Source organism: Megascapheus bottae, chromosome 18 (assembly GCF_031878675.1).
Source record: "Megascapheus bottae isolate mThoBot1 chromosome 18, mThoBot2.hap1, whole genome shotgun sequence".
NCBI lineage: Eukaryota > Metazoa > Chordata > Mammalia > Rodentia > Geomyidae > Megascapheus > Megascapheus bottae.
The window spans coordinates 11,213,495-11,237,107 of record NC_143526.1 but is presented as its reverse complement, the minus strand read 5'-3'; the positions used below and the strand labels follow the sequence as shown (position 1 = coordinate 11,237,107).

Sequence of the window (23,613 nt, the reverse complement as noted above, 5' to 3'; positions counted from 1 at the left end):
CCCTACTCATCATGGCAGCTTAATATGGGTGGATTTCAGTAATCCATATAAATTTCTTACATCTCAGGCTTGCTTTTTGATATTGCTGCAGCATTTCAATGACAGTTATATGTGGTAGGGTCCAAGATGACTTTCATCCATATTCAGTTGCTTCAAAGTTGACTGCTAACCTGTCTTAGATATTCTGCTGATTGAATCTTTCCTGGAAGTTTCCTTAGGAGACTGTGTCTTGAGCATCAGAGTGTCCTGAAGATGGGTTTATTTTAGGAAATGAGACATCCCAATTAAGAAGGTAAGAAGCTAAACTTGACCCTTCTTGCACTTGAAGCAAAATGTTAGAATACTGTACAGATAAGTGACATGTTAAAGAAGTTTCAGTACTTCTCTGCCTCACTCTCTTGTTCTGCCAAATTCCAAGGTCCGGGGGTAACTAAGTCCTCAAGAATTGCTAAGGGAAAGGCTTAACTCATTGCAATATGTGTTCTTCAGTAGCAGAAGTGAAAGATGGGCTTGATATAATCTCAAATGCTGACCCCACAGAATGATTTGTCCTCCAAGCTCTGATTCCCACTTTATTCCAAGTTCTTTATGGGGTGTTGCATGTTCTGCTTATCAACAGTGTTGTGGAAGAATTTCTGTTTATGTTGGTATTACTGTATTGGGAGCCCTGGAAAGGGTCTGTCGGTGGAGACTTCTAAAGACTGTTCTAAGACAAAGTAGATGTGTAAGTTAAAGCTTTCAAATGTACCAAGTGTTTGCATACACTGAAAGAGAAGAGGCAAGTATAAGGACACATCCAGGTTGTTTGGAAAGCAAACTAGGTACAAAAGAAAAGATTCAGAGCTGGACATTAGTCCTCCCTGTAACCACCAATTTTTCTTGAAAATTGAAGATATAAGCTTCCAAACTAATTACATACTTTCTAAAATTCTTATGCTTGGTCAAGCATGGGACCTACCAGCAAAAGTCTTTCCCTCATAGCCTTGCTGCTAAAGAACTGAGCTTCTGTATGCTAAGGCCTATGTCTGTATGCCTGTCTGCCTTCCTGGACGTGATAAGCCAGGTTAGAATGGTCCAAAGCATACAACTAAGTTCTCAGAATCAGAAGTTTGGGCTATTCTGGACCAGTAGATATAGAGAAGCAAAAGGAGTCCCTACTAAAGAAAGTAGACAAATAAGTAAAGAAACAGTGAAACTGTGACAATGAAATATTACTCATACTCAAAAACGGAAGAGAATCTAGAAGATACAAAACTAACATAAATGATATAAAGAATAATATTGTATAATCTCACTGAAATGGAACCTTTTTTCTTTTAAGACAAGGACTAAAATCCATTACCAGACATGGAGAGAGGATAAGGAAATAGAGAGATATAAGTAGAAAATCTGTAAGCTCAACAAGAAGTCAACTATTGGACCATGGAGGATAGACTTGATGATAATGAATTTGGCTTGGAAGGTGGCTCTGTGGTACAGTACTTGGCTAGCCCAGGAAAAGCCTCAGGTCCCAACTTTAACCTGGAAGATTATAGGATAGCAACAGTAATAAAATAGTGTGTCATATTCAGGATGTTAGATAAATGAGTAGATTATAGCTGCTCCTGACACAGGGGAGGAGGAAGCATTAGTCATACTGTGAAATGATTGATATATCCATTTGTGCCATTAGAGTAATCACTCCATTATCTATGTTTATTTTATAATATCATGTTGCATATCTTACATATTCCCAATAAAATTTACTTTTGGGGGAGAAAAGAGAGCAGGAGGGATGTGAGCAAGATGCCTATGCTGGGCCAAGTCTGCCATCTGACTAAAGGGAAGCAGCCAGCAAGGACTGGCATCTGTTTCCTCCTGTCTAGGACATGCTAGGACATTCTAGGACCAGAATTCCTGAATCTTACCTATGAGCTCATTTCCAAGAAGAGCTGGTAGAACTGAGAGTAATTTTGTCTTGCCAACCCAGGCAGTATATGGTCTTGAGGAAGCAGGTGATCTCTCAGAAGAGCCCAGGGAGACCACTGCAGGCTGAGCTACACAAGGGTCTGGACCCTCCCAGAGTACAAAACATGATCTTAAAGACAAAAACAAATTTGAAAAAGGAAGTTTCTAAGGAAAAGAATGGGGAGAAAGAAAAGTTAGCTAAGAGGACAAAGAAGGTAAAGACATTCACACACACACAAGAAATGTTAGTGATGTGAAAGTTTATGTTGAAGGGGATCATAATGAAATGCCAGACAATGTAAAGGCTTTTATGAAGAAAACAAATGAGACCAAACTAACTGCTGACATGAACAAGCAAAGGCCTAGAGCCAACCAAATCAAGATAAAAGTCTCCAAGTTACAGACCACACTTCTTTCATCCTTTTTTTTGGGGGGGGGGAAATAGGGTCTCACTAGGTAGCCCAATTCCTGAATGCTAGGATTCTTGGCAGGCACACACCACTGTGCCTGGTTAATGACTGACTGTTTTAAGATCCAAATGAGCAAGCAAAAGTTAAAACAAGACTAGGAATTAGAAACGAAATAAATATAGTTCTTCAGGATGATAAAATAAAAATCAGATGAGATTACACCAGCTCCCACTCCCACTTCCCCCAGAGCATGTACTAGTGTAGTCACGAGCAGTGAGGGAAAGGGAAATTAAAATAGAGGGAAAAGTACGGAGCCTACAGATTCTACAGACTGTTGAGGAGGGCAGTAGAGAGTGGAGACAAGTATGTAGGAGCTGAGCTCTGCTGTTGAATGTATACAGAATGGCAGACAGTGACAAGGAAGGAAAAGAAAAGATCGTAAATACAATGTAAGAAATCCACCAACCAGAAATTCAAATCTCTCGAGTTGGCAAGGATTTACAGAGTTATGTCTCGGGTCCCTGGTGTAGACACCTGACATTCAAAGTTGATAACTAGATGGGCAATGGATTTATTTACACAAACACACACCAACACATCTAGGACTGTGGATATATGTTTTTCAATGATCTGTCATTATGAAATTATGTTTGAACCCTAGTTTCTCTTAAACTGTTAATTTAATCTCTTCTCCATCCACTTATTCAGAAGGTGTACTTTTTATTTATATCATTAGATGTCATTTCGAAGTATATATTCTAGAGTTTACATAGCCTTCATTCTTCTTTACAAGAATCTTAGAATCTCCTCCATTTTAAGATATCTTTAAAAAATTACTGTAAAGGTGATTACAGAGGGAATACAGTTACGTAAGTTAGATAATGAGTACATTTCCTTTTAAAGTATCACCCACACCTCTTCTCTCCCAGTATTTCCCCTCCAATCTCTCCCCACCAACATAATGTCTAGTGAATATCACTGCTGGCTTGGTTCACCCTGTCCCACTGTTTCTGTATTTTTCTTCTTCCCCACCCCAAATTAGGTAGATTTATATATAAGATGACTTTTTTGCCAGTCATGAGGCTTGATCCCAAGACTGGGGCACTATCACTGAGCCAGTCTATGCTCAAGGCTAGCACTCTACCACTTAAGCCACAGCTCCACGTCTGCCTTTTTCTGTTTATGTGGTGTTGAGGAAGCACTCTTCCACTAAGCCACATTTCCAGCCCCTACAAGATGACTTATTTATTAGCATACATTTATAGTACAAGTAATATTCATTGTGGTAATTCTATAGATTGGACTTCTTTCTATGTTCTTATTTTTTTCCCTCCTTCACCCCTTTGCATACAGTATTCCTTTTTGGTCAGCACTTTGTTCCTTCTAATTTACCACCGATATTCTTTATCATCAAAGCTTCTTAAATATTATTTATAGTCCAGTTCCTTTTTTAAAAAATTGTTTTTATTGTCGGGGTGATGTATAGAGGGGTTACAGTTACTTTCGTCTGGTAGTGGGTACATTACTTCTTGAATATTGATATCCATTCTTTTTTTCCCACTTTCCCTTTCCCACTCCCTTCCCTTTTCTATTTCAAATAAACATATATACAGTATACATACCAGGTACCAAAATCAGATACAATTACAATATGAGATAAACCATAGGGGGGAAAAGAGAAAAGAAATAGCTTTGCATAGTACCTTAAGAACAATAGTCACAAAGCTAAACCTCTTGTTTCCCTATTAGTCCAATTCCTTTTCATCCTACCTCTCATTTTTTACATTCTGTGATCAATGTTCTTTCATTGGAGGATCATCCTTATGTAGTTCTTCTAATGACAGCCATTTAGTGGCTTATTTTCTCAAAGATTGAACAAAGTCTTCTCATTTCATTTGTGAGGCTATTTGTACGAGTCTAGGCTTAAAGTATCTTTTTAGAACCTTGAACTTATTTTTAATTTTCTTATGATTTCTATTGTTGGGAAATGTCTTGATTTGACAGTTACCTATTGGGATCCTAAGTTCTTTTCTATGGTTATGACCATATTTTATGTTAACATAAGTACAATTTTAGCAGAGGAATTAGGTATAACCAAACCTGCAAACACATACTTCCTTCATTAGTTCTGATAAATTCTCAGATATCTTCAGCCATTTTCCTTTCCTCATCCACCTTCACTATTCTCATAACTTAGAATACTGTCTGTTCTTCCAGAACTTTTATTAATAGATTGAGGCACATTCTTATTTTTCTTACCCAATTTTTTAAGGTACCATTTGTATTTTCCATCTTACTCTGAATCTGTGACATATCATCAGCCTCATATCTCACTTTACTAATTCTCTTATCAGCTATTTCCACTTTGCTTCTTAGTTTATTATTGTATTTTAAATTAAATACTTACTTTTATTTGAAGAAATTACCATTTATTTGCCCCCCCTTTTTTTGCTCAGTGTAGGACTTGAACTCTGGGCCTAGGCATTATCCCTGAGCTCTGCAACTCAAGGCTAGTGTTCTACCACTTGAGTCACAGTGCAACTTCTGGTTTTCTGAAGGTTAATTGCAGATAACAGTCTCACAGAACAAGAAGGAATAGGAGACACACTAGGCCTCCTTGGCACAGGTCGAAACTTTCTCAGTAAAGATCAAGAAACACAACAAATCAGAGAAAGGCTGGATAAGTGGGACTGCATTAAACTGCAGAGATTCTGTATGGCAAAGGACATAGCTAGCAAACTAACTGGAAAGCCTACAGAGTGGGAGAAGATCTTCACTAACCATACAACAGACAAAGGCCTCACAACTAAAAATATATCAACAGCTCAAAAAATTGAATCACTCCAAAACTAATCTCCAAAGTAACAACCATCCTGTTAAAAGATGGGCCAAAGTCTTAAAGAGAGTCTTCTCTGAAGAAGAAACAAAAATGGCCTATAGACACATGAAGAAATGCTCAACATCTCTGGTCATAAAAGAAATGCAAATCAAAACAACTCTAAGATTCCACCTCACTCCACTTAGAATGGCCAGGATCAAGAAAACTAATGACAACAGATGCTGGAGGGGATGTGGCCAGGAGGGATCACTACTACACTGTTGGCGAGAGGGTGAACTCGTTCAACCACTATGGAAAGCAGTATGGCAGTTCCTCACAAGACTAAACATAGAGCTTCCCTATGACCCAGCAATTCCACTACATGGCATTTACCCAATTGTCCAGAAACAAGGACATACTAAATCCACTAGCACAATGATGTTCGTTACAGCACTTTTTACCATAGCAAAGTTATGGAACCAACCTAGATGTCCCTGAGTTGATGAGTGGATCAACAAGATGTGGTATTTGTACACAATGGAATTCTTTCCTGCTGTCAGAAAGAACAACATCGCCCCATTTGTAAGGAAATGGAAAGACTTAGAAAAAAATCATATTAAGTGAAGTAAGCCAGACTCAAAGGAACATAGGCCTGATAGTCTCCCTCATTTGTCATAATCAGTAGAAACCTTGGGCTCTCCTAGCGGAGATTTACAATAGAAGAAAATCTAGAGACATTAGGCCAAATAGTACGACACCAAATGTAAGGACCTCTAGGCTAAGGAAACAAAAGCCATATAATGAGTGACTGTTGTCCTTAATGTACTAAGTTATCGTTCATCTCTTTTGCCATCCCTTGGTTATCTCATATTTTTACAATATTTCACCTTGTTATCTGATATATTTTATATGTTCTTAATTGGTTATTTGAAATTGGATAGGGAAGGGGGGAAATCAAGATAAGTGGGGGAAGAGTGGGAGGGAAATGGGGACCATGTCATGAGAAAGGGTTTCAATGTTTGTGAAGTTATGCACCTTCTATCTGGTGAATATAATGTAACCCTTCTATTAATCAGAATAAAAAATTGTTTAAAAAAAAAGAGTCTCACAGACTTTTGTGGCTTTGAAGCCTAGTCCTCATATCTCAGCCTCCTGAGCAGCTAGGATTATAGGCCCTTTTTAATGGCATTTAAAAACAACTCACCTAGATTTACTTTTCTCATCTGGCCTGTCTTAAAAGAGACACATTTCACCCCAGATCTGCAGTTCATGGAATGTTTCTGTCCCTGTTGACTCATTTTCAGAGTAGACTGACTGTTCCTTGCTAAATTTTAAAAGTTTTGAATAATGATTCCCCTCAGTGAAACTGTAGTTGATGCTTCCCTGAAGCAAGAATGTATCTGACAGATTCTTCTAGGAATCATTCAAGATCATGTTTTATGAGTTTCTTAGTATAGAAGTTTTCCAAATTTAGTGTCAGATTTGCTGTAAAAATACCAGCATTTCAGGTTCATAGCCATATGAGGTGGAGTTTCTAGCATGGAACTTCCTTAGGTCAAGTTAGGTGGACTACTCTTGTTCTCCCCTTATTGTACACATGGGCAGGGCCTTTCTAGTTTGCATTTGCATTGGCTGTATGCTCTGAGGTTCCCAAGTCCAGATAAGTCCCTTTTCCTGCCCCTCCTATGTCTTATCTCCTTTCTCTACAGAGCCAGGACCTGTCTACCAAGACTGCCCTCCTCGGTTCTTTTGTCCCCTAAAGATTTTCCTTGTTAGCTTGTGCCTTCAGCTATGCCTTTAAAGACATTTTTTTTCCATATTATGCAGCACATGTAGATGTTTTGTTGTGGGAGGGTTTCCAAAGCATTTAGTTTGGCACAGTGTTGAAAGCTGATTTCTCCTGAGAAATGTGAAGATCTGGCAGCACTAGGTTTGTGTTTCATCAGGACTGAAATAGATTGGAAACTTGGTTGAGAGTGTGTGCTCTCTTCTTAGTCTGTAATTCTTACCCTTGGGTTGTCACATCCTATTGGCCTGCTTTTCTATGACTTGGTGGCCCTTAGCCCATCAGGAGCAGGAGACAGATGAAATGGATTGAATTTAGCTCTTGTGCAGCCAGTGAGTGGACTATTGTGGGTTTGGGGGAACATGCTCAGTAGGCAGACTTAAGGGCAAGGACCTGTGTAAGTGATTCTTGGGAGAAATATGTTGAGCAGGTAGCAGCTCTGGGCCTATAGAACAGCATATGGAATTCAGCAGTTGTGTGTTTTAGTTGGTCATCTCTGCTTAGGAAGTGGAGGACCAAACAAACACAAGTCCTGCCACTGATGGGTAAGAAGCAGAGTTGGAGCCATTCCGTAGCTTCAGGGATTTCCCTGTGTAGAAACAGTTTACAGGAATCGTTTATGATCTGTTGGATCATTGTATCATCAGTCAATGTGATTTTTCCATTTTCTCACTTCTTATGGCTTAACCAATCTTTCAGGGAAATGCTTTGGTCTGAAAGAAAATCTTTCATTTCAAACAAAAACTTTAATCTCTATGAAGCTCCAGGCAGCAAGTGATCCCTGGTAGCTGACTGGCAGGTTCTCCTGTCCATATTGGAGGTCCTGGCTTCATGCCGAGTTCTGATTCACCCCTGCCTTACTGCTGTCAGAGATAGGACTCATCTCTGTTTCTCCGTGTCGCTCCAGGATGGAGCTGTGTTTTCACTCTTTAAAGCACAATGCACGAGGGAATTAAGAAATCCACCTCTGAAGAGGCCAGTTCCTGTCTATTGGCAATGTTTATGATGAAATTAAGAAGGCAGACTGGGGATCAGCCTCAAGGACCTTGTACTCCCAGTCTCACCAGAAGACTGAGGCGGGCCCCACAAGTTTCCCTGACCCATATGCCCCTTGGCTATCTTGGCATTGTTGAAACTCACCCCGGGCTGGCAGAGAATAACTAAAGGATAAATGATTTGGAAATGGATGAGCTATTAACATAGGAGTACTAGATTAAAATATGACTCATTTTCTCCTCAGTCAGATCTCAGGGAAACTAATTTCAGCTACTGATTTTTTTAACTGATTTTTTTTAACGTTTCTCAAACTGAACTGCGGCCTGTATTTTCCACGCGAGGCCTAAGAAGCAGCCTGAGAGTTCATTATATTAAATGGAAAATGGATATAGTCCTAGTCCATGAGATCGCATATTCACTTCTAAATATTTGTCATAAAGAAATTGTATTTTTATATTGAATGAGCACTTGGTTATAGGAAATGCACAGAAGAATAATGATTTGTATTTTTTTGCTTATGGTTTATTTTTAGCAAATCTGAGATGTAAGAAAAACTCACAGCACAGGGAAAAGCAAATCAGTATCATCAGTTTTTGTGGTTACCCTTGAGACTGCATGTCATATCTTTTATATTTGGAGGGTGTTAGAAACTTTGAACCTAGAGTCTCACACACACATATTCTAAACACCCTTGCCAACACTAAGACACGCCTCCAGCTCCCTCTGTACTTTTTACTAGGTCAGCTGGCATAGGAGAAATGAGCAGGCTTCCTTCTCACTTCTACAACATATCTTTGAACCTGGAAAGATAAGAAGCACATGCTTCTTCTAGCTTTCATTTATTCTTATTCCATGAAGTGAATGCTAGCAACAGCCAATCCATGTTCCAGGTCTGCTTTATGTAGCGCCAGCCATGTGTCCCCTTAAGTTACATTACTCATGGAATTGGGTCCACTGGAGACCCCATTTCTTTCTCTCTTTGCCTCTCTCCCTCTCCCTCTCCCTCTCCCTCTCATCACCACCACAAAAACACTGAGCATGACAGCTGCAGAGAAGTCCTAGCACTGCAGTCGGACCCAGCTAAAGATGTTTCTGGGTAAGAAATTACAGTTCAGTTTACAGGCTTCTTTCCTGACTAACTTCTCATTGACATTGTCTTTCTCTTATTCTATGATGTATAACCTTTTCATATTCTGGGATTTCTAAAATTCTAAATAAGGTTGGAGCTAAGAATGGCTCTAACACTTAAATATTGTAAAGTTTTCCTTTGAGTATATTTTCATATATGGGGGACATCTAAATGAATACTAAGATAGGCATAAAGCAGTGATAATGAAGCATTATGGAGTTTAGTAATGTAAATTTATGTTTTCAGTCATGTAAAATGTGGACATTACATATGTGTAAGTGGTATAAACAGTATAAATCATATTCATAAGATGTATAATATACTTCAATTTCTATTATATTTTTATTAACGTTCAATAGTTGTACAAAGGGGTGACTATAAAGCAAGTCGATTTATAAGTGAAATACATCTTGCTCAATACCACCCTTTTCATCATTTACCTCCATTCTGCCCAACTCAAACCCTCCCCTCAATTGTTCTAGTTCCATAGGACATCTATTGAATATTATGGCTTCATTCTTCCCTATTCGCTCTTCATTTGTTGTTTATATGTAAATTTTTGTGGTACTAAGGATCAGACCCATGGTTTTCCACATAAGTAAGCATGAAGCCACGTGGCTGCACCATAACCCTTCAGTGAAACAAAAGCCATATAATGAATGATTGTTGTCCTTAAAGTACTATGTTGTCTCTCATCTCCTTTGCTGTCCCTTGGTTATCTCATATTGGTATAGTATCTCACTTTGTTATCTGATAGATTGAATTTATTTGTATTTGGATATTTGAAATTTGATAGGGAAGGGGGGAAAACCAAGATGGGTGGGAGGTGTGTGGGGGGGGAGGGAAACGGGTACCAAGACATGTGAAAGGGTATCAATGTATATGAATTAATGCACCTTCTATCTGGCAAATATCATGTAACCCTTTTACTAATTACAATAAAAAAATAAAATAAAAAAAATAAAGTTACTGCATTTTCCAGAAAATAGTAAAAAGACTAATTTATATAAATCTGAATACATTCAGAAATACCAAGTATTAGCCTTGAATATCAGTGCAAGGATATTGTGGTAAAAATATACTTAATGTAAAATATGCTATTTTAATCACTTTTACGTATACAATTCAACGATACTAAATACACTCATGCTGTATGCAACCCTCTAGCCATCCTCTTTGGAACTTCTCACGTTTCCAAGCTACAACTTGGAAGCTATTTAACCACAACTCCTCATCTACCACCCCTAAGCTCCTGGCAGCCCATAATCCTCCGCCCCTTGTATAGTAACATTGGTGAATTTGTGGCTGATTCTCCTAATTAGGAAGAATAACCTCCAAGTTCATGTATGTTTTAACATATATTGGAGAAATGATCTTCTTTTCTTCAGGTTGAGCAATATTCTCTTGTAGTGCCTTGTTTTATTTAGTCATTCATCTGCCATTGGCATCTGGTTGTTTCTACTTCATCACTGTGTCTAAAGCTGCTATGTACTGTGGTGTCCACAAATATCTCCTAGTGTCTTTTTTTCAGTAAGTTGCCTCGCTTATGCCAGACAAACGGAGTTACCAAATCATATGATAATTATACATTTGATTTTTGCAGCACCCCTCATAGCATTCCACATTAGTTGTTACATGTTACTTTTTTTTTCTTGATAAGGCACAGGAGGTCCCATATCCCATTTTTCTTAGTGTGTGTGTGTGTGTGTGTGTGTGTGTGTGTGTGTGTGTGTGTGTTCATTTTGGCTAGAATGATAATAGCATGTTTTAAAAATAAAATAATTTGATATATTGTACATATGTTTATTTGAAATAGGAAAGGGAAGGGGGGAAAAGATGAGGGGATGGGATGGGTGGAGGGAAATGGGGACAAAAACATGAGAAGGGGTATCAATGTGTGAGAAGTAATGCACCTTCTATCTGGCAAAATAACCCCTCTATACATTAAAATAAAAAAATGTAAGAGCGAATCATGTTGAGTGAGACAAGTCAAGACCAAAGGAACAAAAGGCACATGGTATCCTTAATATGTGGCTATTAGATCCAAACAGTACAAGAGTGAGGACTCAATATTTGCGTACCCAATGCTATGGACATGGTATTGGAAATACAAACACAACTACATAGACATAAAATATCTATGACTCTATAGACATAATTTTTATTACATAGATTAATATGTATCTATGACGTACAAACCCTCAGCCTAATTTTAATTATGTTCTAAAATCTAAGTGCCAGTGATTATATATAGAGATTCCCTTCTTGAATACTTGTTTGTTAAATACTTCATTTGAAATGTGATGTAAAAATTAATGTTAATAAATAATAAAAAATAAAAGAAAAAAAGAAAAAAGATAGTAAAGCTCATAAAAAATAAAAATAAAATGAGAAACAATAAAGGTCATGAAAATTCTAATTATCTGTTAGGCTTCCAGGCCACTTCCCTTTCTCTGGACAATAATCTCTTCACCTGAACTTCAGTGTTCATCAGGTATTTCCTTGTTTGTTTATTTATTTATGTATGTGTGTGTGTGTGTACGTGTGTGAATGCCAGTACTGACCCTTAAACTTAGTACCTGAGCTCTGTCTCTTAGCCTTTTTGCTCAAGGCAAATGTTCTATCACTTTAGTCTTACTGACTTTTCTGCCTCGGCTTTCTTCAAACAGTGATGTTCAGATCTCAGCCTCCTGAGTAGATAGGATTATAGGCATGAGCCACTAGCACCTGGCCATACAGGTACTTTTTGATCCTTTGCCTTTAGGTTCAAAGTGGAAGACTACTTTGATGGGTAAGATGTTAGCTTGCTTAAGGGTTGAGTTTAGTTCAGTTACATCAATGCCCATTTCTTTTCCCTTCTCAGCTTCTCAAGATTGTGTTATTTTGAGTCCTTGGTTACAGTCTTATCTTCAAATCGACATCCTTAAGCCCCAACCTCCTAAATCTCTTGCTGGGGTGAGCACACTTCCTCTCTCCTCCTCTTCCTGTGTACTGCCTGTCATGTCCTTGCTTTCCTTTAGAATGTGGCCAGCATGAGTGAGATGCTAAAGTCAGACTTCCTAAGTGAAAAATAGCTTTGAAGCTTACAGATCAGAGCCCTTAGCAAGCTTCTTAGTACCAGTACCTCACTTTCCACTCCAACACCAATGCCTGCTTACAGTGTCATTGTGGAAATTAAACAAGACAATCAGTGTATAGGTTTGGGCATCCTGTAAATAAAGAAAATGATGGTGGCAATATGATGGCCACGATGGTAGACTAGTAATCTCTAAACTCTGTTTTGATCAATTATGTTTGACCTCCACTTAGTTCCTAAAAATATTAAATACTTATTATGAGTCTATGAACAGTATCACTATGAAACTAAGTTATGGTAATAAAATAGCATTACCTGTATTTGTTCCCAGAATAATAACCTATACTGGAGGAAGGAAAATAGTCTGTTTTGTTTTAAAATTTCCAAACTGCTCGCAGTAAGGAGGGGTGTGTGTGTGTGTGTGTGTGTGTGTGTGTGTGTGTGTGTATGTGTGTGTGTGTGTGTGTATGTGTGTGTGTGTGTGTGTTCGTTCTGGAGTTTCTTAATGACTTCTTCACATGGAGAAACAAAGCACTTTTAGTGTCTTCCAGCCTTATGTGTGCTGCACCAGTCTTGTTTAGAAAGAAAGTCTTTGTGAACTTCACTGATAATTATTATAAATGGGGGAGAGAACCACTGAATGGTTGCCATGTTGAGATTCCTTTCTATTCATCTCTTGAGCAGTTCCATCTTTCTCCCTAAAAACTCACATTCCTGTCATTTTCTTTTCTGAAGTCTATCTGTAAGGGAGTTATTTACAGAGAGTATGCATGGAATAAATCTGATTCATGATACCATGTATTGTCATTGTTTTTCTTGGGTTTGGATGGGCCCAATTTTGACAGATTGCTCAGTTAGGTATATAATCTAAAAGGTTTTTCTCCTGACTTCGAATGCATTGTCTACTGTCTTTAAAGATTGCATGGTGCTGATGTGAAGTACAATGCCAGTCTGGATGCCCAAGTCCTCTGGCTTCCATCGTTCAAGCAGGAGTTCTAGGCAACAGCTGCTCCCCACCTCCCTCCCTCTAGCCATTGATTGAACTCATCATAAAGCTCATGGCACTATAAAATTCTTTATTTGGTTATTTTTTCATTTTAGCTTTTGTTAATGTCTGTTTGAACCTTTCACTTATTTTATGCTTTTATAATATTATCTATAAGTGCTTGTAAAAGAGGTTTCAGTTCCACATGTCAGTTTACGAGTACAATGTATCTTAATCAATGGCACCCTTTCCATAGATATTTCCATCTCTGAGGGGAGAAAAATGTGTGCCAAATCTTCTATCTCACGAATACTTGCAGAATCATGGCTCCCTGTCTCGTTTGCAAAGGGGGAAACTTTTGAATTTGTTGACTCCCCATGCTCTCTCTTTGAATTTAATTGCTTTTACCTTTTACTCAAAAAAAGAATCACCTGTCTTAATATGCCTTTTTAAAAATTGTTTAAGAAGATAGAGAAAATGGAGACCCATAAAGGTAAAGGCAATTGCACAAATTTTAAAAGCATCAATGGTCTGAATCTGCAGGTTTTCTTATTTCCAGAAACACATCAAATCTGCTATACTTCTCTGAGCATTACTAAATGGGATTTAGAATTTCTATAAACTCTGTCCCAATGGTGCTATGAAAAATCTGCACACTCCAACAGAATTTTGAATTGCCTTTGAGAGCAGGATGCAGCCAGTCACCAAAAGAGATACATACCATGATCCATTTTGCAATTGTAATGTGCCATCTAAATGCTAAATAATTATAACTAGTATGGTTCTGAATGCCTCATTTACCACTCTTCCTCCAAACAGCAGGCTTTTCTATGTGTTTATTTTAAAGGCAAATTGTAATTGTTTTAGTGACATGTGCACACAGATTTTTTTTTCTCTTAATACTTAGGCCCTGTCAGGAAACACTATCATTGGCTTAGCAGGAGAGGAAACACTGCTATTTGCACAAAAGGTTTCCTAACCCTGTTGGGGTTTAAGGAAGACCCAACACCTGGTACCCTCCTAATGCTTTGCCTAATTGAGCTTTTATGAGTGAGGATTAGAAGTATTGGAAGCAGGCCATGCCTGCCACACACCCCAAGCGCCCTGGCTCAACTAATCTGCAATTAGTTTAATTTTCTTCTTCAGTAGCATGAATTGTTTTCCACCATCCAGTTTCTAACAGTGGTTGGTTTTTGAACTGTGACGACTACTACTACTACGCACAAACTATTTTTCATCTAAGACTCCTTCCAGCAAGGGATCTGAACATTAAATACTACTTTGTAAGGTTCTTTCCACTCTACACCTAAAACAAATAATAAATCCTAAATCCAACAGTGTAGACCTTTTTTTTTTTTTTAGTACCTGTGAGGATGTGTGCAGCAGTGGGAGGGGATTAGTGAGGAGGAGGTGGAGTGGGAAAGACATATTTTTTTTAATCTAGAATTATTGAGATGCACACAAAAGAAAAAGTAATTTGAGAGAGTTTGGGTGATTTACTTTGTCCTTACTTCCCTTCTCACAGCAAAAAAGAAAAAGAAAATCTGTTAAACATTAGTGACCAGTTTGAGAAAAATACAACCTGTGGTATCTAATCCTAATTTCTCCAAGGATGGATCTGTGAATAATTGCGCTATATTTACAGTACAGATTTGCCCCTGGTGAAGACTGAGGTTCTCTACAAAGGGTGTACTTTACATCATTTACAAGGAGACAGGGCATATTGTTGCTCAGATCCTGCACTTAGTAGCAAAGACTAAGTCCAGAGCTTTATTACTGACTGTCTTAGTAGAAGGCACTCAGCTATTCCTCTTGCTACCTGGAGTTACCTTCTTGGTTTGCATTTCAATCAACTACTGTTATATTTAGAGCCTTGTAGATTCTAAAATGTATGACATGGCCATGGACCCCAGCTGAATCCCACAGGTTTCTGGGGGGCATTCATTACTGCAGCAAAGACAGTGAGCTAGGTTTTCTCCCAGGTTTTAGAGGTCAGAAAAACAAATCATTTTCCAACACATCATGAGGGAATCCATCTTTTAGGGCAGGCTTAATTATCCCACTTCTGAGACTTCTCTGTAGAACCAGAATGCCAATTAATCAATTAGCAATGAGGAATTATTCCCCTGGGAAGTGAGGACATGAAGACCATGACCCCACACACTCTGGCTTTGTAATCAAGCAGCTTATGAATTTGCAGGAAGAATTAGCTATCTGGCAGGCCTGTTCTGAATTTTCATTGTAAATTATGTCTATCCACACAACATGTTACCCTTCCATCTTTCAGGCCAGGAGGACTTTCGTCTCTGTAGGGGCTCCTATTTGGAAGACATATACATACCCCCTTCTGCGAATCCCGACTGTAAAAATAAGGTGCTGTTATTCAGCAATGCTTGCAGAGCTATGAGTTTATTAACACACCAGTTGAGTTGTTTTTGTTCAGATAGGTTATAGTAATACTTCTGAGAATAGATCTGTCCCAAGATTCAGGGACCACACCTGGCAATAGAATTTTTTCTGGCAGAGTCCTAACATGATATAGGGAATCACTTACATGGCAAGAGATTCTGTGTGTGTGTGTGTGTGTGTGTGTGTGTGTGTGTGTGTGTGTGTGTGTGTTTCTTTTAATAAAGCTACAGGTGACTTACAATCATGGAGGCTCTATCCTTATATCCCTATTGATACCATTCACTCCCCAAGTCCTCACCTATAAACACAATAACAAGATGAAATATTCCTCCAGGAATATTTGCATTATGGGGATTAAATTCAGTGTGAATTGGAGCGAGGACAAACCAGAGTGCCCTGAGATAAGAATCTGAGAGAGACCCCCCCAGGAAGTGTGGTAAGTGGTAAGGATAGAGATTCATCCAGCAAGCTGATCTCTAGGGAGCTAGAGTGCAGGCCTAATGCATGCCTGTGAGAGAGTATGGAAGGCTGGCTTCGGAGCCATTCCATCCCAGGGACAGCCATGCTAGGATATTTATCCATCAGCTCCTTGAGTGTCACTTGCAAAAGCTTAGCAGACAACTTGGTGCCACAGCTCTCACTGAACAATGCCAAGATGATACCATCAACCCCTAAGCAGCAGAGGCGCAGGCTTGGAGTGCAGTGCCCGGAGCTCACCTCACCCACTGTGGGTAAACTTATCATCATAGCCTTACTTTCCTTAGCGCAGGGTTCTATGCCAGAAACAGGGCACTTCATCTACCTACTCTGTTGCACCTTCCCTGACTGCATACACAGGGAAGTGTCTCTGCCTGGTATTCACCTCCTACAGGCCTTGCCAGCCTCTTGAATTTGCCAGAACAAGTGCCAGGGCCTCTCCCTAGATTCCATCCCACCTGTCCTACCTCCCCATCTTCTGTGTGTCCTGCTCTACTGACCATGTCTATTCTCTGCCTCAGAGCGTGAAGCATTTGGCCTGCTGCTTCTCAGCCTGGACTGATTCCCCTGTTCATGACCTAGCTAACTCCACACTGCCCTTCAGGGCTTTCCTCACCACAGGACCACTGCCCTTCATCCCTAAACTAGGTTACTGCCCCTCATGTTTATTCCCTCCAGCCATGCTTCTCCTTGTTCACGAGCCTCATCATACTTTGGTGCTAATTCAGATAGTCTTCGATGCTGCAGGCAGTGTCCTGACCAGTGGATGTCTTGGTGCCCACTCAGGGCTTGCAAGGTGGATGCACAGAAGTGCCTGCTGTGTCCTTATTGTATGCCAGCTGTTTGATATGTGCCAGTTTCTTTCTTCACCTGCTTTTGAGAAAGGAATTTCAATTCTCCATTTTGAAACTTCTATAGGTGACTTACACTGAGAGTTGAAGCCACGTTTTGCCCATCGACGAGGTTTTATCTCCAGTCCAGGCAGGTTTTCACTTGCACAGAATGATAATGGTTATGGGAAGGCTTTGGAAGAAAGCTTCCAACATCCAGACAAAAATGTATTTTAGATACTATTGCCTTGAAATAAAAATAAGGAAGAAAGGGTACTCTGATTTTGGATATGATTTGTTCCCCCAAAGGTTTTTGTGCTAGAAGCTTGACTCCACAGCGTGCTGATGTTGTGGTGGTAGAACTTCTAAAAGGTAGGTCCGAGTAATTAGGTTATAGGCTCTGCTCCTGGGATGGATTAATGTGGTGTCTTAGGGAGAAGTCAGGGCTCATGTAACTGGATCAGTTCTCAAAATAGCAGGTCTCTTCTTCCATCGATGACCACCAGTAACCAAGTGTTATGAGACTGTCCTGTGATATACTTCATCCAGATGCCTGCCTGCCAGCTGTAGAAAAAAAACTCAGATGTTGGCACAGGAGGAACTGTTGAGGATCTTCAAAGAGATATTAAAGGAGGTTGCCACAACAAAAATAAATATTTCACCCACTTTAGCCTTTTCATTTAGATTCATTTATGATACACAAAGCTGGAAAAATTCACTTTAATAAGAACAATATCAATTATTTAGGATAGTAAATTACTTGATATACAGGTTGACTATTCCTTATCTAAAATTCTTCGGCCAAGAGTGTTTCAGATTTCATATATTTTAGGTTTTGAAATATTTGCATATGTTTAATGAGGTATCATGGGGCTATAAATTCAAATCTAAAAAAAGTGGTTGTGTTCCATATATATCTTACGTGATAGCCAAGGGAGGATTCTACATAATATTTTCAGTATTCACAGATCCATTGCATGCAGTTAGATGTGCAATTTCCACTTGTATCAAGTTGGCACTCAAACATTTCAGCTTTGGAAATATTTGTAACTTGGGTTTTTTTTCCTCCAGATTAAGATGCTCATTGTATATTTATTAGAATATATTTAGCAAGTAAAACCAAGTAACTTCTCCAATAGCATCACCTGCCCCTCAAGTGTTAATGTGCCAGTTAAGCCATGGATCATGTTAAAATGTAAATGGGGACTCAGGCAGTACAGTTCTTACTCCAAAGAATGCATTGTCCTTTCTTTGAGTGACACTGATGATGATCTCAAGGCCTCACACATGTGAGGTAGGAGCTTTTCTGCTAAAATACCACCTAAACCTGTTACATTTCTACCTCCTGGAGAGTGCTGAGGCTGCTGTGTCTCAGAGGCACAGTGGGCAGCATACTGTAGAGAACAAGGAAGAAACCAATCCCATACCACTTCAAGATTTCCCCTATGATGAATTCACCTGTGGTATACTACACAGGGATTATTCTCACCACACAGCACTGATTAGTTTCAACACATGTTCATTCACTACCTACTATATACCAGATGCAAGAAAGGGAAAAGAAATCATTGATTCTTTTGTGTCAAAGAGCTCCTGTCAGGGCAAAAGGAAGAAGCTGACCCAATAGCTGTTGCATTGTGGCAGAGAAGGATGTAACAGTCATTGCAAGAAAACACAAAGAGATGATAAAAGCATAATGACAAGTAATGAATAAAAAGGCAACTGTGGCTTGGACAAGAACATAGAACTTAATGGAGAAGATAGTTGAACAAATGCAATTATATATCTTTTGTGTGCTATGTACAACTGATTTGGAGAGAAGGAGCTCAAATTCAAAGAGAAGCTAACCCTTTGAAGTTATGGAGCTATTACTACATCCAACAGATGACGAATGATATGAAAGGCCTAGTGTGGAGAGCAAGCCAGTGGCTTCTCTGTGGAAGGAAGAAGACTGGAACACTTGAGTGGTTGAACTAGAAATACGTTGAATGTAGGAGTGCTCGTGGTCATATGGTATCTAGTGTGCTTGCAGGAGGCCCAAAGAAAAGAAAATTTTTGTTCAAATATTCTAATGAGTTCTCAGATTGTAAATATTCATTTAGAGACAGATACTTCAAAGCCACATAGGCATACGTGTGTGTGTGTGTGTGTGTGTGTGTGTGTGTGTGTGTGTGTGTGTGTGTTCTCCTGGTCCTGGAGCTTGAATTCAGCCTAAGTATTGTCCCTCAGCTTCTTTTACTAGAGGCTAGCACTCTACTAGTTGAGCCAAAGTGCCACTTCTGGCTTTTTCTGAGTAGTTTATTGGAGATTAGAGTCTCACCAATGTTCCTGCCTGTATTGGCTTTGAACCTCAGATCTTAGCCTCCTAAGTAGCCAGGATGACAATGTGAGCCACCAGTCCCCAGCAAGATGACAGATTTTTGAACTCTTAAATTGCATACAGTGTCATGTTGCTAATGCCCATTATGTTTTAATGTATATGTTGTAGTTTGAGCTACTCCTCTAAATAAGTTCTCTCATATTTTTTCAATTAGCAAAGATGTCCTCTGTCTGCAATTTTAGATCATTGTTTCTAAGAACAAATGAAATAATTATAGTTAAGAAAATGCTTAAACATTTTAGCTATATCACCAGAAGTGCCAGAGACAAAAATGTTTTATATAAAATATTGACTTGCAAGCAATTAAAAGTTGAGCAAATATATATTCTTTTCTCCTAATTATAACCTCAATATCTTTCCTTTACCTCTTCTTTCCTCTTCTTCCTTCCCTTCCTTTCACTTTTTTCCTTCCTTTATTTCCCTCACTTCCTTCTTTCCTCCCTTCCTCCCTTCTTCCCTCTCCCCTTCTCCCTTTCTCCCTTTCTCCCTTCTTCCTTCCTTCCTTCTTTCCTCCCTTCCTCCCTTTCTCCCTTTCTCCCTTCTCCCTTCTTCCTTCCTTCCTTTTTCCTTCCTTCATTTCTTCTTCCTTCCTTCCTTTCTTCTCATTTGCAAGTTAGATAGGAAAATGACCTAAGGAGAAAACAATTAATGGAATTGCAGGTACATAGATTTTTTTTTCCTAAATCAGGTAAAACCAAGACAGGGAATCTTTTAATATTCCTTAACATTCTATTTAAAAGAAACACTGTAGTGTTTTAAATATAATTCTTAGCTGTTGCATTTCTCTGATAGCTTTTTTTCAAACATCACATATTTTCTGATAGTTCTTTTTTTCTTTTTTTATTGTTGAGATAATGTATAGAGGGGTTACAGTTATAATCATCAGGTAGTAGGCGCATTACTTCTCACACATTGATACCCCATCTCATGTTTTTGTTATTTCCCTCCCCCACATCATCTTGTTTTCCCCCTTCCATTTCCTATTTTAAATAAACAAATAAATGATAAACAATATACCAGGTAACAGTCAGATACAATAACAATATGAGATTAACCATAGGGCAAATAAAAGAGAAGAGAAATAACATAGTACATTAAGAACAACAATCACACAAGATGAAGTTTTTGTTTTCACATCCTATAGATCCCTTCATTTAGTCTCATCCTATATGACTTTATATTCCTAGATTTTAAGCTATCGTAATCCTCTGCTAGGAGAGTCCTAGATGTGTACTAATTATAACAAATGAGGGAAGCCATTGAGCCTATGTTCCTTTGGGTCTGGCTTACTTCACTTAATACAATTTTTTTCTAAGTCTTTCCATTTCCTTTCCAATGGGGTGATGTCGTTCTTTCTGATGGCAGCATAGAATTCCATTGTGTATAAATACCACATCTTCTTGATCCAATAATCTACTGAGGGGCATTTGGGTTGGTTCTGTATCTTCTCTATGATATAATGCTGCAATGAACATCATTGTGCTAGTGGCTTTAGTATGTCCTTGTTTCTGTGCTGAAGTCAGCCAGCAGCGAACCAGAATTCCTGACTTTGGGGGTGAAAACTGAGAAAAGAAATAGACAAGAGGCAAATAGATGGGGTCAGGAGGACTACAGCCCAAGTCAGGAGCTCAAGAAGGCTGTGAGCTTAAGACTGTAGCCCCGTTTATTTTTAGATTCAGTCTTATATACTTTCTTAAAACCAGAGAACTTCCAGGGGTTACATTAGCACCAAATGGTAATCAGGTCTCAGATCAATTAAGCAGAAGGTGATAAAGCAATAACACATTTGTGCCAAGTGGTATTCTCAACAGAAAGATAAAGCAATAAATCAATAAAGTCAGGAAGTTCACAATACTGACAATATAGCTCAAAATTTATGGCATCACACATGACAGCTCACTTCTTTGTGTGGTTATCTTACTCAGTGATGCAGATTCATGGGACAGTCTGACTCCACACTCTGGCTCCCCACATTTCTGGATATAAAAGGGCAAGGAACTTTAAGATTCCTAGGCCATGCTAGGAGTCCACTGGGCATGTGGAAGTACTGAGTGCATTTTAATAGGTATAGTAGAACATACCAATAAGTACCTGCAAGTTTCCCCTGTGGAGCATTTTTGTCCAAGTATGGCAGTCTATAGAGATCATCCTGACATTTCTCTTCTATCTGTGTGGAACTTTATCTTAAGTCCTTTGTTCCTTGGCTATGTGCTTTCTGCTTGATTGAAAAGCTGTGTCAACCCCCAGCCAGCCTTATTTCCTGTGGACGTGGATGGTATTGAATTCATCTGTGGATTTCAGGATGACTGCAGGCAATCAGGGTTTCTGTAGGACTGCCATGGTTCAAGTTCCCATCATTTCCTTCCTTTGGAAGCAAAGACTTTAGAAAGAAGCAGGTAATCAATTTCTGGTTTCCTCTGGCTGGCTGCTCTGATAGAACCTTTAAAAAAATCAGGCCAGCATATTTATCTAATTCCATAGCTACCATGCATGTCAGTAGACTAGTACAATCTGAGCCATTATGGGTGTGGTGATGGTTTTTGAGTGATTTTCATCTCAGCTCTATTTCCTCCTCTTCCTCTAGGGGACATGGATATCATGAGACAAGTGTGAACTGTGAGTCCAGCTGGCCAACCTGACACCCTGTGCAGAGGGCGGCTACCATGGATGGCATCATTGAACAGAAGAACGTGCTGGTGCATAGTAAGATCAGTGACGCTGGCAAGAAGAATGGCCTGATTAACACCAGAAACTTCATGGCTGAGAGCAAAGATGGCCTGGTGTCTGTTTACCCAGCGCCCCAGTACCAGAGCCATCGAGTGATGGCCAGTGGAGCACCGACTAGCCTGGATGGCAGCAGGAAGGAGCCCGTGCAGCAGCTGCTGGACCCCAACACCCTGCAGCAGTCGATGGAATCCCACTATCGTCCCAACATCATCCTCTATTCAGAGGGTGTGCTGCGCTCCTGGGGAGACGGTGTGGCTGCTGACTGCTGTGAGACTACCTTCATCGAGGACCGGTCACCTACCAAAGACAGCCTGGAGTATCCTGACGGGAAGTTCATCGACCTCTCGGGTGATGACATTAAAATCCACACCCTGTCCTATGATGTGGAGGAGGAGGAAGAGTTACAGGAGTTGGAGGTCAGAGGAATGTGCTTGTTGGGGTCTTCTGGGGATGGGAATGGGGGTTTGAGGGAGAATTAGAGTGCCTAGCAACAGTCAGGGAATAAAGACAGCATGCCAAGACGCAGAGGAAGTGCAGGCTTTCACCATGTCCTTGCACTCTTGACAATGTATGAAGACCAGACAGAGTGGAAATAGACAAAGGGCCTGAGGGCTTTAACCATGATTTTGACCCACAGGACCCAAGGTCATGGGCATGGGACAACAGTTACCATCACTGGCTAGTCACAACTTAGAGAATCTACTGTTCACTAGACCATAAGAGAAAGAAGACCCTGGAAAACAATGAGCAAGATGGGGTGTGTAGGGGGGGTAGGGTCAGCTCTGGAGGCTGGAGGACACATGTGAGTTCAATTTGGGACGTATTTGGGCAGTTGAACATGAACTCCTTAATTTGACATTTTAAACTCTCTACTAAGAAAAAAAAATTTAATATTACTCTAAAACTGCCGGGATACAGAAATGGAAAAGGAAAGATGAATTGAATCATTAAACTATTTTTCTTTTTTGAACCCAAGGCCTCAGGCATACTAGGGTAAACAATCCATCACTGAGCTATGTCCAGCCCCAAGGAAAATCATTTGTTTAGTAGACTGAGGCAGGTGAAGACATTTGAGTTGCATTTACAGAAATGCATACATTGAAAGAATCGGCATGGTGATTCAGGCCTGTAATCCTAGCTACTGAAAAGGCAGAAGCAGGAAGATGGATGTAAGACCAACCTAGGCAAAAGCACAAGGCTCTATCTCAGAAATAACTATTGCAAAAAGGCTGGAGGTATGGATCCAGTGGTAGAATACTTGCCTAGCAAGTGTGGAGCCCTGATTTCAAACTCCAGTAACACACACACACACGCACACACACACACACACACAATGAAAGAAAAGAAACGTGCTCACAGCAGGTGGTATACTAGGGTACAGCAGTTATGGGTGATGCCAAGTAGGAGGATGAGACAATAGGTACAACAGAGGCTATGACCCAAGCTTGAGGACTCTTCACCGCAAGTGGTAGGGCAGTGCCAGATGTGAGTGCAGGGCCAGAGAGCCGCCATTGTAGTCAGTTTGGTGAAAAGTACACTACAAGGTCTTTAGGAGGCAATGAGTGGTTAAAGGGAAACAGGTATTTCCAGTTATGGGGGACCAAGGACATTCTATAGACAGAAGGGAGATATCCAGAGGGAAG

The 23,613-nt window shown here is 39.7% G+C and overlaps 1 protein-coding gene across 3 annotated transcripts in view; it reads left to right on the top strand.

Annotated features, from left to right (window-relative positions):
- Positions 1-23,613, top strand: part of Syndig1 (synapse differentiation inducing 1) — a 154,499-nt gene that overhangs the window by 36,610 nt on the left and 94,276 nt on the right. For all 3 annotated transcript variants that reach the window (XM_090351908.1, XM_090351907.1, XM_090351909.1), the window contains exon 2: positions 21,828-22,386. In XM_090351908.1, coding sequence (XP_090208034.1) covers positions 21,907-22,386 — 480 coding nt within the window. In that variant the 5' untranslated portion in view covers positions 21,828-21,906. The remainder of the gene's footprint in view (positions 1-21,827; positions 22,387-23,613) is intronic.